This window comes from Esox lucius, chromosome 9 (genome assembly GCF_011004845.1).
Source record: "Esox lucius isolate fEsoLuc1 chromosome 9, fEsoLuc1.pri, whole genome shotgun sequence".
In the NCBI taxonomy this organism is placed as follows: Eukaryota; Metazoa; Chordata; class Actinopteri; order Esociformes; family Esocidae; genus Esox; species Esox lucius.
Window position 1 is genome coordinate 5,660,243 of NC_047577.1, and position 16,681 is coordinate 5,676,923.

At 48.3% G+C, this 16,681-nt stretch overlaps 2 protein-coding genes across 2 annotated transcripts; both read right to left on the bottom strand.

Moving 5' to 3' along the window:
* Window positions 1-1,748: 1,748 nt before the first annotated feature.
* LOC105029740 (solute carrier family 25 member 10) lies at window positions 1,749-10,629 on the bottom strand. Its single transcript, XM_034294094.1, has 11 exons — window positions 9,983-10,629; window positions 6,487-6,606; window positions 5,428-5,545; window positions 5,040-5,088; window positions 4,882-4,923; window positions 4,747-4,790; window positions 4,404-4,474; window positions 4,206-4,298; window positions 4,016-4,093; window positions 3,604-3,660; window positions 1,749-3,044 (listed from the first exon to the last, which is right to left on the bottom strand). The coding sequence occupies exons 1-11, from the start codon at window positions 10,070-10,072 to the stop codon at window positions 2,943-2,945; spliced, it is 864 nt and encodes a 287-aa protein (XP_034149985.1). The 5' UTR covers window positions 10,073-10,629; the 3' UTR covers window positions 1,749-2,942.
* Window positions 10,630-14,572: 3,943 nt separating this feature from the next.
* On the bottom strand, window positions 14,573-16,624 carry LOC105029741 (claudin-9-like). The gene is made up of 2 exons (XM_010903248.5): window positions 16,192-16,624; window positions 14,573-15,950 (listed from the first exon to the last, which is right to left on the bottom strand). The coding sequence occupies exon 2, from the start codon at window positions 15,608-15,610 to the stop codon at window positions 14,957-14,959; it is 654 nt and encodes a 217-aa protein (XP_010901550.1). The 5' UTR covers window positions 15,611-15,950; window positions 16,192-16,624; the 3' UTR covers window positions 14,573-14,956.
* Window positions 16,625-16,681: the final 57 nt, after the last annotated feature.

The window sequence follows — 16,681 nt, forward strand, 5'->3', positions numbered from 1 at the left end:
CAAAAGTAGGTGGAGACGGAGGTGCCAATCACAGCATTACACACACCCCCGCCCACACACACACACACACACACACACACACACACACCCCCCGCCCACACACACACACACACACACACACACACACACACACACACGAGTTTCGTTTTTTCAATTAGTACTTTAATTTTGAGGAAAAAAAAATCATTAGTTATCTACAAAATATAAATTATTAAATTCCCAACACACTACACATACAATTAATCATGTTCCCCAATATAATTCCCATCGCAAGGCTGGCTTGTAACACAGAAACATTTACTGAACTCACACAGAAACACACTGTACTGTAGGCTGTTAACAACTCAATCACTCAAAATCATAACGACCGCTAGTCTCCCATTTACACGTGGCACAGTGCTGCCCCCCGGTGGCCACAAAGGGCAAAGCACCCTAGGACACCTATGTGCGTGCCAATGACATGTTCACCGGAAGTGTACACTTGTTCACTACTACACACGAAGCTAAAGGCGCTGGTAAATGTGGGATATTAAACCACGTGTCTCCTTGCAGTGAATTAGGGAGGGGAACAAGTGTACACTTTGGAGTAAGGGGAGACGACGTCCTGAGTCCCAAATGGGGCCATGCTCTCTTTATAGCACATTACTTTTGACACCTCTGGGTCCCAGTGGTGAAAGGTAGAGCGCTGATTAAGGAATACGGTTTGGGATTCAGCCCAGCTGAGGGAAAAAAACTAACTCCTGGTTGAACCATTTAAACATTCAAATCAACTGCCAAACAATCGTTTAGGTCAAACGTAACATTCTCCAGATATAGCGCTCCACTCATGGTGCGTTCACCCGTCTCACTGGTGGATGAGAAGTGTTTTGTACAAACATTTGTGTGGCAGATGTGTGTGTTGTAGGTAAACCTTCCTGTGTGTGTGTTTTCTAAAGTGCCTTTAAACAGCAGTGTCTTCCAGGTTGAAGTCTACAGAAGATCTAACTCCTAGCGCCTGTGATCTGTCTCTCCAGCTGCCTCCCCAGTGAAGTGTTGTTCCCTATAAAATACCCAGGTCAGACCTGAGCCCCGTGTATCCCAGGTCAGACCTGAGCCCCGTGTATCCCAGGTCAGACCTGAGCCCCGTGTATCCCAGGTCAGACCTGAGCCCCGTGTATCCCAGGTCAGACCTGAGCCCCGTGTATCCCAGGTCAGACCTGAGCCCCGTGTATCCCAGGTCAGACCTGAGCCCCGTGTATCCCAGGTCAGACCTGAGCCCCGTGTATCCCAGGTCAGACCTGAGCCCCGTGTATCCCAGGTCAGACCTGAGCCCCGTGTATCCCAGGTCAGACCTGAGCCCCGTGTATCCCAGGTCAGACCTGAGCCCCGTGTATCCCAGGTCAGACCTGAGCCCCGTGTATCCCAGGTCAGACCTGAGCCCCGTGTATCCCAGGTCAAAGCTGGAGCTCTAAACGGATCACTGGGGCTTTGTGAGGCAGGACTCCAGCTCCATCTCTGTCCAGTTGCACGGCTTTTGGTCACATTGCCCATAGGGGGATTTCTACGGTTGGGTCTTAACTACAAATCCGGTCAGATGTTCTTAACTGAACAAAAAGGTAACGATCAACATGTAGTGCTGGTCCCATGTTCCATGAGGTGTAAAGGAGAAATGTTTCCGTATGGAGGAAGAGGTTGACTATTGTGTGAAACCCAAAGTTTCGAGGCGGTTGCATTAATTTCAAAGTAATTTCCTTTTATGTAACTCTGGGAAATCTTTGATTCTGTTTAATGTTGCAGTTATATTTTTGTTCACTGTTAAACTGTTCAGGGGATAAACTAATCTGTGTCCAAACATATCTTTGATTAAACCTACACCGTGGGATCAGAAGCAAACCAGATACATATGACGTGTTTCAAATGGCTCGTAACATATCATACGAAATGGGTGACACAACTGAAGGCTATAGCACCAAGAACAAAACAAAAAACAAAACAGGGACTCGTTTTGGCTTGGGAGGGGCACAACTTTCACCTCTACTAGCTGAAATCACAAAATCCCCCTAGTGCATTTTAAGTGCCTCTGTCTGAAAGCATGTGATGGCTTCATAGCCACGGTGTTATATCCTGTTATGTCACTTCCATTATAGGTAGGAATAGTCCCCCTACGTCACTCTCCAACGCGTCAGAGTAGATGAAGTGAGTCTCATGAGACTTTTACAACCAGTTATATAACTGACCTGTTGTTACGATAGAAAGCATCCCTAGTGAGTAGGAACAGGGCATTATGGGTGGGTTCCACAGACACAGATTAAGACCCGGCACCATAATGTCACCTCACGGTCCGTTAGGCGCGGGGAAGTTCCAGTTACAGCGACCAAGTTGAGTGGTTCTTTATGCCTCATTCAAATCATGGAATCCTTATGAAAAGCAGTCTATGTCCGTCCTCGGTGAAGACCGCACGGTGAGGTCTCGTCCTCGGTGAAGACCGCACGGTGAGGTCTCGTCCTCGGTGAAGACCGCACGGTGAGGTTTCGTCCCCGGTGAAGACCGCACGGTGAGGTCCGTCCCCGGTGAAGACCGCACGGTGAGGTCCGTCCCCGGTGAAGACCGCACGGTGAGGTCCGTCCTCGGTGAGGTCCGCATAATGAGGTCGCCGTTTGACCCTGTCGATGAGGCGTTCGACTGGGGCAGAAGGCTGTTTGTGGTGGGGGGGTTCCACTGGTGAGTTCTGGGGCACAAGCTTTATGGGAAAGCCGGGGTTGGGGGCGTGGTAGAATGAGTTTTCTCCCAGTGATGTCATCTACCCATTTCTCTAGGTCCTTCCATTTCTTGTATTACATCCAGGGATGAGGGGGGCCGTGTGGCACAGTGGTAGTTAATTGGTTGAACTTGGCAGGCTTGGGGGGGGGGGGGGGGGGGGGTTCAGAGGGCAAAGGTCGAAGGTTGTCGGTCCCAAAGCGTGCTCAGGAGATGATGACGATGCCGAAGTTGTTCTTAAGCTGCTCGAGGAAGATGAAGGTGAGTACTGTGTGAGGGATCAAACGGATCCCTGCCGGAACAAGACCCTGCAACACCATTGGACAGTTAGACAATACTCTGACAGGATTTAACATGTGGTTTGATCAGGTGATTAAAACCCTGCAACACCATTGGACAGTTAGACAATACTCTGACAGGATTTAACATGTGGTTTGATCAGGTGATTAAAACCCTGCAACACCATTGGACAGTTAGACAATACTCTGACAGGATTTAACGTGTGGTTTGATCAGGTGATTAAAACCCTGCAACACCATTGGACAGTTAGACAATACTCTGACAGGATTTAACATGTGGTTTGATCAGGCGATTAAAACCTTGCAATGTCATTGGATAGTTTGTTTTGACCTTTAAAGAGGACTTGGTGGTTCTGAACAACCTTTGAACCCTATCCCAGGACTGGACAGTCAGCCAACACCCCGCCCACCAGATTGGTCAGTTACCTTTACCTAGACCTGACCTTGGACACGGAGACGTTCATAAACCCAAACCCAGCAGGTCACACAGAACCAAGGACTACATGCTGGCCTGATGGGGGATGTGTATCAGAGGTAACAACTGGAGGGAAGCTGAGGGGGGTCTTACCTTGTAGAAAGCCAAAGGTCCCTCTTTAGCAGTCACTCTCAAACAATGGATAACTCCCTGAAACATACAGACATTTACTCACTGAAGGATGAGTCACTGAGGGACACCAGACACAGTGAGAGAGACAGACAGACGAGGAGAGAGACAGACAGACACGGTGAGAGAGACAGACAGACACGGTGAGAGAGACAGACCGACACGGTGAGAGAGACAGACCGACACGGTGAGAGAGACAGACCGACACGGTGAGAGACAGACAGACGAGGTGACATGGGGAAACACTGGATTAGTGTGGTTGATGGAGTGAAGTGACGGACGATGAAGAGGAGAGCGAGAGGAAAGTGAATGATGACAGAGGATAGAAATGGAGTGGGGGAAAAAGACTGAAAGGGGCATGAGTCATCCAACTCACAGAGTATTCTCCTTTGGAGTTCATCAACCTGGTCTTCATGACGTCCAGAGGCTGACACAGGAACGTAGCGCAACCCCCCTACAGACACACACAACCACACGGCCTCAGTCACAAGGCCTCCTTCTGGTTCCTTAACCAACCGGCGGCCACGTTCTCAGCCGCATGGCCAATGGGAGACGGGCATACTCACAGCGATGAAGCTGGACAGGAAGTGGGTCAAGATGTTATCTCCCATGACACCTGAGGACAGCACCAGCTGTTTAGCCTGGTCGTAGCACGCCAACTACAGAGAGATGGGACAAAGAGGGAGTTGGCGTCAATCTGTACATTGACCTACTGCAAGACACTCTTGCTCAACTTCATTTCCCAGGGTGCCATGCGGTCGTACCTGTCCCACGGTTACCAGGGCTCCACGGCTGGAGGCCATGGTGGCTCCTGAGAACAACTTCCTCACCCCCTCTACAAACAGGTCAGAGGTCACACAGACAGGAAGTGGTGTAAGATGGGGGGGCCGGGGAGCCCAACACACGGAATGCAAACTGTCCTAAACTGAACTATGACTGTATTGTCTTTAGCAAAAGGTTTGCAGATGTATTCCATCGTTTATGGTTTCATCCTTCGCATAGACTGCATTTAAACCCCATGTAGAACATTGACTTAAGTAAATACTATTATTAAGTCTAACTTCCTCAAATCTGAGTGGAGAATAAACGTGGCAAATACGTTCTTACCTTCTCTGAAGACTCTGAACAGCCCGTCCACGGCATGTCGGTAGCTGAGAGACCGACAGGCAATGAGTTAATATTCCAACAACAGAGAAATGCTGCCAAACGTACCATGCGTCCTAAACTACAGGGACCACATACTTTCTCCTCAGCTCTGGAGGTAGTTTCACATCATTCTGCATCCTGAGAGGAAAGAATGTGCATGAGTGAGTAAAACCGACACGTCTTATGACAACCAGATCACCATACGGATGTCCCGTAGCAGAGATGTGTGTGGGTTAACTAACTGGTTGACTCACCTGACATTCACCATGTCCGCAGGGGTACCAATGAAACCACCAGTAAAACCTGCAAGCAGTGAGACAGATTGGCAGGTGTCATTTTGTGTTGGCGTGCGTCGGTGTTCATGTGGGCTCCAGCTTTACTATCCGAGTGAGGACCGCAGGCTAAATAACACAGACCGAAGGACCCCACTACAACAGTAAAACCAGGCGAAACATGCCAACTGATGACATTGGGCCTGTCCTCACTTCTATTGAATTAGGGTGAAGTTCAGGTAATGCGTTTTAGAAGTTATGGTTAATGTTTGGCAGAAAAGTTATTTTTTTGTGGTTTTAAAAGGTAGAAAATCATCAGTCCTTAATTTGACAGTAAAACCTATAAGTGTGTGTGTGTGTGTGGTCCTACCTCCAAAGGCCCCCAGCAGTACTTTCTGGTAGAAAGGCATGGGGTTGCCTTGGTTACTACTGCCCAACATGTCTCTGACTGTCTCATAGATCGCAAACCTGGTTAGAGAATAGGACATCTACAGAGGTAGGAGGGGATGAGGAAGGAGGGATGAGGAAGGATGGGATGAGGAGAGGAAGGATAAACAGAGGGTAGGGCAACATGCACAAGAAACAGTACAAGGAGAATGTTAAAGGAGTGATTCTTCAAGCAAGCAAACACTGGAGCAGTTCTGTGTCATAGCTTCACACAGCCACTAGAGGGCATCCATGTCAACAACAAAAAAAACATTCCTATTCAGTGGGATCAACAGGATGTCAACACCCAAACAGTTTCGACTACAGATCTAACAACCTCCCGTCCAACAACCCTAACCATCATTGGGAGGAAAAAAGGGCAAAACTGATCCCAGATCAGAGGTAGCAGAACCAGGATGTGCAGGGTTCAGACCTGGAAGACCACACGTTGCCTAACAATGATTGACCGTAACAACTGATTGCTCAAATCTCAGTCTCCTTATATATTTATTAATGTAACATTTCTTCACATTTTAGTCACTGATCAGAGGCTTTCATCCAGAGCATCTTACAGTGTAAACGAGGGTTCAAAATAAACTACCATAAAACAGAACAAGGAAACAATAATAAGATAAATGAGCCTTTTGATCAGTGAAGCATAGCTAAACAGGAACCTGCATGTAAGAATTCCATGGTGCGTTTGGCCTTGATTGTGCATTGTGTGTTATCCTAAACCAGCCTTGACAGTAGAAAAGCCTGGAAACCCAGTTCAGCATTTCATCCTGCTGACGTGGAGAAAAGCATTCTGGGACAGAACACTGATCCTTCTGTCCTGAACCATCTCCGGTTCCTTTCACCAGCGGCACGGTTAGGGAAGTAGAGACTGCAGAGGAGAAACCCAGTCACCCTAGCTCTCTTTGTTTTCCCTGATGGGGGCGCGGCCACTGAGCCAGACATCTCATTGGTCGATTTCACCGGCCCCATTCACACAGCCAGCCCCTACCTGTCTGCAGAGGGACGCGCTCAGTCCGTTGTAGAGAGCCAGCACTCCGTCGGTCCTGACCACATGACTGGCCATGCCCACCATGCCCAACCTCCCTTTCTGCTGGGTCTGCAGGTGGACCTACACACACAGCAAACACAAGTCTCTTCATGACCATCACAGGGTTAATATTCACTCTGCACTTGTTATTTCCATTCACACATTCCCTCCCTCCCTCCTGTGAAACGTACTGTGATCCTAGAACTCAGGTGACCTAGTTGCAACTGCTGATTTGGGATCAGGTACATCCAGTCAGGAACGGGCGTGTCCCTGTGGCAGACGCTACAGTCTCATTAGACGTTTTGCTACACCGTGCTTCCTTGCTCCCAAAAGGTCATCAAAGGTCATTCACAGTGCAACCAGGCCGATTTGCTGGGTGTCACCTAATTGATCAATGGGTTTGGAAACGGAGACAGAAACTCACACAGCTGTCTCTAAAAAGGGCAGACTGGAATAAACTTCAAATCTATTGCGTAAACACACTTCAGTTGTTACACCAGTCATCGGGGGTATTTACATTAACACCCAGTGCAGAAGCATTCAGCTCTTACTCTACAACGGGGATACTCAAACTGGGACCCTACGACGTCCGCAGCCTGCATCATTAATGTGTCCCAGCCAGCGTCCCGGGTCGGAGTGAATCCCCCGATTAGTGTTGGACCTGGGGGGGCCACAGCGGAGTCTGAGGGAGCTGGAGGCTTTACTCTGGGGGTCGTGCTTTGACACACATGTGTTGGTTCACATCAAGGCCACGTGACTGAGGGACGACAGAGGGCCTGTTGTACCGGGCCCGGCCCATCAACCGCCTGTCAATCAGTGGAGTCGCTCGGCGTCTTGAAACCATTTGACCACAATAAAAACTGGACGCCCCCGTCATTTTGAGGGCGTGTCTTATTTTAAAGCGGCCTGACCAATATCATTCATCGTTTTAGAACAGCGCACAGGCGGAATCCCTCCGTTTAGAAACGGGATTATTTTTCTCATCGTCTATGTAGTAGGTTGTAATCCGAGTTGTATTAGCCACCCGTGACAGTTGTCGCGTCCTTAGATATCGGTTACATGAAACTGTGTTTTGAGAGCGGCGTTGACGCACCGGGCCGCCTTGGGAACGTTCCAGGGTACAATACTCCCAAGTTTACAACCAACCTCAACCGGGGTTAATAACGTTGAGATTGTTAACCTAAACACCGATCTGCCTCACACACCATTTCACGTACGACTGCATCCCAGAACTGTCCCGGGGTGCCGCGAACCCACACGCCACGGTCACCCTTACCATCAGGTTGCCAAGGCAACCTTATTTCCAAGCCCCCGCCCACACACGGGTCATGGGGCGAAGGGAGCAGCACCCCAGAGGAACTGTCACGGTTACAGGCGAGCTCGTGGTTTTTTAAGGTAACTTTCTGAGCCAACTGGCTTCCTTCTCCGTTCCTCTCATCTGTCTTTCTTCCTCACTGTCTGACAGCAGGAGGTGTTGAGCTGGTCCCGGGACTCATCTTCAGGAGTGGGCTCCTCTCAAACTCTGGCCTCCAGGGAGCCAATTACGTCTCCCACTTCCACTGTCCTACCAGAGGAGTTTGAGTTTAAAGGACAAAGAGGCCTTCAACCGTGGAACACAATCTCTCTACCTCAACTCTGCCTCTGTCACCCTCTTCTGTCTCCCACTCTCCCCCTCCATGCTGTGCTTGTTAACTCTCCCCTATATACCAATAACCTCCTCGGTCAGGACACAGTCAAATGCAACAAGAGGAAGACTGCTATTAGGGAAAGATGAAGAAATTAATGGCTGAATGGGGGACGGCCATGGATGAAATGATGGATGTACAGACGGATGAAATGATGGACGTATAGACGGATGGAATGATGGACGTACAGACGGATGGAATGATGGACGTATAGACGGATGGATAAGGATGGTTGAGACACTCAATGGAGGAATTCATGAACGAAGGGTGGACAGCGATGGATGAGTGAACACATCTACCAAATTAACTGACTAAAAACTAATTAATGACGTAGCTAACAAGAGTCACAGTAAGTCTGTCCGGTTTCCATGTCCTGGCACTGGACTGTGGAGCAGGACACACTCCAAAATGATGAAATGACTCCCACTAATCCAGACACTGAGAATCCCTGAGTCACTGTAGTTGCATCACACACACACACACACAGTGTCTGACTGAAAAACAAAGTAGTCCTTGCCCACTGGGCCGCCCACAGGAGGGGTCATTTGGGGCTCGGTGAGTACAGGGTAGAGCGCACCCTGAGGTCACGACCCTCGCCCCCCCTGGGGAACGGGTGGCTGTGACCACGACACCCCAGGGGTTCACTGGACGGTGATGGCTGAGGCCGTGTCCATGACAACTATGACTCTACAGCCTCATGCCCTACTGTTCTCTTCCAGGAGGTGTAGTCCAGGGTCATTTGGAGGTCAGGAGGTGTAGTCCAGGGTCATTTGGAGGTCAGGATGTGTAGTCCAGAGTCATTTGGAGGTCAGGGATAACACATAACCCTAGAGTAGGACTTTGTGTAGCATCTTATGTAGGCTTATTCAGACAATAGGCTTTTTTTTTTTAATTCATATATTCTTGAAAGTGAGACGCATCAAGAGATTTCATTCTGCTTACCTTCAACTTAATTCGGTGTCCAGGACACCATGTCTCTAAACAAAGCTGGGCTGGGCCAGTATAATTATATAGGCACGAATCACCCTGTGTCATTAAATCACCCGCCTTCATAACAGCACCCATTTAATTTTAACTTTCATACTACAGGGTTGGTCATGAAATAATCTCTGGCAGGTGGCCCATGACATCACATGACCAACCCGGGCAGCCAGGAGGGATCGGGAGGTCGCGAGAGGCCTCGGTCAATCAATTATATAGGAAATGGCCTGTATATCTAACTTCAGCATGGAGAACGTTAAAACGACCCGGACACGCAGACGAGTCCTCATTCGATCTTTATTTAAGTAAAACCTATGTTAGACTTTGAGAAGAGGCCTGGCCTTCATATCTCTTGGTGGTTGTCACGCACCGAGAGAAGGCCAGTGACCGCTTTGCAGGCGGTTGAAGGTTCCCATATGAATCGCTATAATAGAGTTGCGAGAGTTAGACGGTAATCCTGGCTCGCTTGTGGATGCTATACCATCCTGTTCAACTCCCTGTCTCAACTTGCCTGATTTGAAGTCGAAGTCACAATGAAAATACAAGAGAGGTACACACGCAGGCACACCTCTAGGCTAAATGAGAAAGGGATTCCGTTTCCGTTTTTCCGTCTCTGCGCTTTTTGGTTTTAGAAAGATTATGATCTAATTTTGGGTTAAATAGGATAGAAGTAGGACGCCTCCAGCTCTCCGGGTGAACAGCTGGCCGACTAGCGGGCCTGCAGCCCCCGTATATAGGTTAGGATGCGGCCAGGGACGGAGCTGAATGGTTGATCTACACACAGCACTTACTTTGACTAGGTCCAAAGGGTGAGTGCAGCATGCTGCCCCGCAGGAGGCGAGACCCCCGAAATACCACCGCGACATCCGTTTCTCTGTCATATTTCCCCTTTCCGTTGCCTAGTATCACTTCTGGTTCACTGAGTCGAATCCAATGCAGTTCAACAACGAAGCGGCCCGGAGCCAAGCTTCCTATCCTTCTTGAAACGCCGGCAGTTCGGCGCAGCAGTTTGTGCTCTCAATTGGTCCCCTCGCCTCGGGTGAATGCAGGATAACCTCGACGTTAATCTTCAAACATGTCGATGATTGCCGACGCCTCCGGAGGACTTTGGGTTGTGGTGTTCGTGCGCACACACATCCACCACATACTGCGTGCGTGTTAACGTTTGTAGGCAATTCTCCAGAACGCGTGATAGGAAAAGGAGGCAGGCGGAGAGTGGAGCCGCAGCGAGTGCACGTGCAGCCAATTGCCACCCTGGAACTGCTTCCTCGTGGTCAGCACAGCTCGAGACGGATTCAAAGGTCGCGGTGCCTGGTCAACTAATTTTCTGTAGTCTGTAAAACATTTTTTAAATCGTCCAGGAAAAATAAGTAGGGGAACGTCCCCCAGTTTCTACAGGCTACGCAGCAGAGCAGGCAAGCACGCATACACTGGGTTATTTCATCACTAGTCAAACTACAACGTGGTTCTTAAAGAAACAGTGCACATTATTCCAACATGTATACCCAATCAGATCGGAGCTGTTTCTTTAAGAGGAACCATTTCCAACATTATCCAGCAAACAAACGTTATTGTTTATAAATTGTATCACCTCCAGCGTATTTCAAACACATAATGTAGGTTGCCTGTCGGTGCTGCTATTATTTTCCGCCCATTTTGCATTGCCGTGAAACAGTAGAGCACAGATGTCAGAAGTTCAACAATTAGTAAAAAGCTCTCCTTAAATTGGTCCACATATCAATGACACGTGTGTCTAGTCGACAATATTTTGACCTCAGTTATTTAAAAGATATGATTAATCAAAAGATAAATTACTGGAATGAAAAAAACAGTATTGTCCTGTCTGTTGAAATAACAATTACATTTCTGGAGCTGCAAGTTAGCTGGTCTTGTGAGTCGGTGACTGACTTCCCGGTTAACAATCTCCCTGTTGCCCATCTGGTCGAATCTGAGGCCCAGGAAGGTTTTCTGACATGCTAGATTGGTTTAGCGACCAGGGGCCTCAGATTCGACTTGCCACGACACAACTGGACATCGCAAGACAGGAAACGGGCCCGGATGGGTCACGATGTTGTCCACCTCCTGTAATATGAGCAGCCTGGTCTCGGATGTCACGAGTGTGACAAGATAACAATGACAATTTGTAGAATAGGATTTCTCCCATGACGGTAAGACTTTTATACTTGTGTAAAGTACCGTATGGCCCGTTTCACAGTCACTCGTCAGTGCTTATCGGATTGTTCATTAGAACCATAATGCACATGTATTGGAATGGCTGTGTAAAGGCTGCCGTGCTACGTTAAGGACGGGCAGCCTACAGCTGACCCCGCCCCGATCCGCTAAGAACGGAAACCCAATTAGACAGCTGACCTCGCCCCGATCCGTTAAGAACGGAAACCCAATTAGACAGCTGACCCCGCCCCGATCCGCTAAGAACGGAAACCCAATTAGACAGCTGACCCCGCCCCGATCCGCTAAGAACGGAAACCCAATTAGACAGCTGACCCCGCCCCGATCCGTTAAGAACGAAAACCCAGTTCGACTCGTTCGGCGGTGGCGTGTTATCAGTGTCCATCGGCCGGTTTGAACGTTTATCTTATCTGAAATCGTTTCCTGGGATTCCTTAGAGGCATGCTTGTTCAACGTAACACATTTCTATCCGAAAGTTCAGTGTGTCCTTCTCATCTCTAGCCCGATTATTATTTTTTTTTGGTACAGTATGGTTCTGAAGATCGATTGGTGAAAAGGGAAGATTGGAACTGGTCTGTCTGTTTAAACACAGACCGACTATCCAAACCCCAGTGTTATTCTGGATTGACTCTGGTATGCTGGCTTTGGTCCAAGAAGGAGTTGCCAGCTCACCTCACATACTACAGCACATGTATCAGTTGAGTTAAAACAAAACTAGATAGTAGGCCTGTACCTATCTAAATAGGCATCAGGTACTATTTTCCTAATGCTGTTTGTGTATGTGTGTTTGTGTGAGGTTGTGGTACAAGCAGGTCCACAGTTTTTGTTTTTCAAATGTGTTTTATTAGTAGCCACAAACAAACAAACAAGAACAAATGAGTGGCCTACTGTCGCTGGGCAAAGTTCCCATGATGCCTTGCTACTATGGTGTCGCAACTCAAAGGGATTCCAGACAGGTCAGGAGCACACACACACACACACTCAATGACACACACACACAATGACACACAGACACACACAATGACACACACACACAGACACACACAATGACACACAGACACACATAATGACACAAAGACTCAGAGAAACATTCCTCTTGGGTGCTGAGAGCTGTTTTAAGCACTGGACCCTTGGTCACGACCTGAATTCCTGCAGAGAAACAGGCTTGCCCTTATACACAGAGACTTTGAGCCCGGTCGGTTGACGTGATTGACTGGTCTAGGCCAGCTAGCTTGTTTTTAACATGGTTGGCTAATCTTAAGCCAACTACGTTATCTTCAACATGGTTGACTAATTTTACGCTGACTACATTATGTTTACTCTAGTGGACCAGTCTAGACCAACTACGCGGCCTAATTGTTTCTCTATCTTGCTCCCCTGAACAAGAACTTGGAACCTCTCAGTTCGGAACTCGACCCCAAACTCCCCCGTGCTGTTTCGGTTGCTATAGAGACACTTGTCCTATAGGGGTGCATGTACCTAAACCCACATTCCCTTTCCGTTGCTAAAGAGACGCTGTAGGGGTGTTTCTCAATAGTTAGTCTTGGCTGTCCTTGTGTAGCCATTTCCTCCACCTGCATTACACAAAGTAACTTGACATACCCCCCCCCCCCCCCCCCCCCCCCCCCCCCCCCCCCCCCCCCCCCCCCCCCCCCCCCCCCCCCCCCCCCCCCCCCCCCCCCCCCCCCCCCCCCCCCCCCCCCCCTCTTCAGCTTTGATCCATGGTTATATCTGGTTAGCCTTGGTTAGTCTTCTGTTTTCAGGTCAGTGTTAATCCTAGGCGGGAGTCGAGGAAGTCGTGGTAAACTAATGAGGTACTCCCTCACCCTTTTTGTGACAGTGCTTGCTGGATTTTGAGAGAAATGCACCACCACTGACCTCCTGTGGATAGACAGGGAACTGCAGTTGGGTTGAGCGTCATAGCCCTCAGTGACATTTGTGGGTCATGGGATTAGACGTGATGTGAAGTTTGAAAGGGCTTATTTCGTAGCCGTAGTTGTTGCCTGTTGGAATCACCTCTTTATCACAGCTACACACAACAAAGCATGTCTGCATAGTTGATTGTTAGTCTTTTAATCATTAATTAATCATTACTCCCATATGAGCATGTTAGAAACCTGGTCACTCACTCATTTATGGACGTTACACTGGTACCTCATGAAAAGTTGGCCCCTAGAACATATTGATGGAAAATAATCACAGAATGCAGAAGTTGTTTTAAGAAAATGTACTGAGCAGGTTATTGCAAAATAGTCACACAGTCGCAATAGTGTGACTTGACACTACGCCGAGCCTGAGTAAAAAAGGCTACCGTAAGCATTTCCTGGCAGTGACCTTTCTGCCAAAATAATGGCTGGTCACAACATGGAAGAGGCTAATCTGAAGTACAGTTTTACAACACCGATGCTAATCTAAAAGAAAATGCATTGGTGGCAGATGGAGTTTCTGGTTATGAAGAAGGTGCCCTGAGACAGACCTGTGTTCAAATCTTTCAGAAAACAAGCTGAAATGATTTCAAGTTGCTGAATTGTACTTGATTGTGATCACCTGTTGCAATGGAACCAAATTACATGCCCCCAAAGAGTTACTCTGAACAGCTGGTACTCCATGCTAACCCAAAGTAGTACTTCCAATATATTAAATAGTATTTGAATCCAAGTTTGAAATGCCCATTAATAAATAAAAGCCTATTTGTTGCAGAATGGAACTACGCTGCATAGAAAAAGAATCTCTATAAAGGGCTTTTGAATTCTAACCCCGGAAATATTGTCAACTTGGATCTGGACTTCCTATCTATGGATTCTACTTCTATGCTTTCATACATGTCCATGTGACTGGGCCGGTGTGGTGGCGGCGCATGTCTTGGCACATGTTATACAGACGGTCTTTGTCTGGGTTCTGTACACTGTCTTTGTGATACTGTAAAACCACTCTGTAGCAACACACACAAACACACACACTGCCTGTGCTTACACTCACAAACACACACACAAACACACACAGAGGCGGGAGCTGGGAATTTAAGAGATGCCAGTTATGTCACATTAATAAACATTTAGCTATTTACTCGACCCACAATGCATTTCACGTCCCACGCTGACACACACGTGTCTCATGTTGGTCTCTAACTCTGGTAAATGTTGTGTGGATATATAAAGGAGAGAATACAGGAGAGAAGATACAAACAGATGTGAAATATGGAGTTATTTAATATATGCATTACATTTGCCAAGATGATATTAACACGTGCATCACAAATCACAGTCAGATCATTTAAAAATAGGATAATGCCATAAGAAAATTAACAAAACCGGGTCAAACTGGAAGGGCAGAGTAATCCTACTGTATATTTTTTATAATAATAATAGACTTTTTCTCGTTCACATTTTGACCTGTGCCTCCTTCGCTGAGATCTGGTGGGGTGACCGGGTGGTTCATTGCAGGACATAAAGCAGCGGACATTTTCGCGGTGGAGAACGACAATTAGCATTTTGACATTGGACGAATTCCGACGCCTCGCTGTACCAGTCCGCTTGCCTTCCATTGTGATGAACATGACCCCGGCAGGGCCCAGTTCAGACATACTCCTTCTCCTCCATCACCACAGGCAGCGGGTTACTCCTACCACCTCCCCCATAAGTAGGCGTCGGCCTAACAGCCGGAGGGGCGGAACCCGCATTCAGCAGGGCCCCGCCCACCAGCAGCAGAATCCCCGATCCCCAGCCCAGGTACAAGGCGGGGCCTAGCTCCCTCTTCAGCGGCGCCGCGATGTTCGGGTCGTAGAAGTCCCGCACCACGGCGTAGGCCGTCCAGCAGATGGGCGCCAGGTACAGAAGCCCGGCGCCGACGAACATCGCCCCGGCCACGCGGGCCAGCCGGGCCTTGGATGAGTAGGCGCCCTCCCCCAGGCACGTGGTGCACTTGACCCCCACCACGCCCAGCAGGAGGGCGAAGAGGCAGAGGAGCAGGGAGATCACGCAGAGGCCGCGGGAGGCCTGCGCCGAGGTGGGGAGTGCCAGCGTGGAGTCGTACGTCTTGCACTGGATCTCCCCGGTGCTTTGGGACAAGCAGGTCATCCACAGCCCCTCCCACATCACCTGAGCGATCACTATCTCCCCGCCCACGAAGGCGGAGACTCGCCACAAGGGGGCGGCGCACACCAGGGCCCCACCCACCCAGCCCATCACGGCCAGTAGGAGGCCGAGCAGCTGCAGGCCCGTCGACGCCATGGCGACAAGACAGAGAAGCCCCTCCGACTCGGTTCTGTTCAGCGGATGGAAAGAGTTGATGTTGTTTTCGAGTTGGATTTTTTTCAAGATGGTTTAAAATCTACTCGCTTTGTTCTCAAGATTGCTAAGAGATCTGAATTGTCTAGAACAATAATGTAAAACAGCACAGAGAAGTTTCCTTTGAAAAAGTCTTGTTTATGCAGGTACAAGGAAAGTGTGTTTGTCCTTTGTCTTGGGAGTTGTGTCCAGTGATGTTCGTTTTTGACAGAGACTTAGTGATGGTCAACACTGATCTTTCCTCTGTCCTGTCCTCAGACATGTGAATAACTACAACAAAATCCTGCAGGGAAAAAATATATTTTTCTTTAAATACTATTAAACCACACATAGTCCACAAGGTCAGCAAGCAACAGTCTCACTCTACATTTAATACATTTAACATAGTCCACAATGTATTTAATTTTCAAAACAAGTAGTCAATACACAAGAAACAGCACGTGATAACATTTTAGCACACAACAATATCATTTTGTCAGCAAGCTACATTTAATTTGATAAAAAAATATTTAAATGATCCTTACTTTTCCAAATCAATTGTCCGGGGATTCTCTGCGTCTCTGCAACCTGAATGAAAGGTCCAGTGTCCCGGCGTGGTAGAGTTCTGTGTGGTGTTTATTATCCTGTCATACAGGCAGACTGAACCAGCTGTCTCCCGGACTGAACTGCCTCACGCAGAACGTGGGACGGGAACCGCGCTCTACTGGGCTGGGCACTGTCAAACACGCTTAGACCCCATCTGGGCACACAAACACACACACTCAGTACCATGTCCACACACTTGCATAAACAATTTTCTAAACAATGAAACTTTATGTCGCACAGACTGACAAGGGTTGCTGTTGTACGTGTGTGCGTGCGTGTGTGTGTGAATTTATGCACGTTTATGCATGCGTGTGTGTGCGTAGAGAAACGTTTCATTGACATGATCGTCCTCTATGTAGCTATCTACAATAAGACTCAGTTGTTATAACCATGTGTCTTAGGTGTATGTTATTCTATCAGTTATATAAC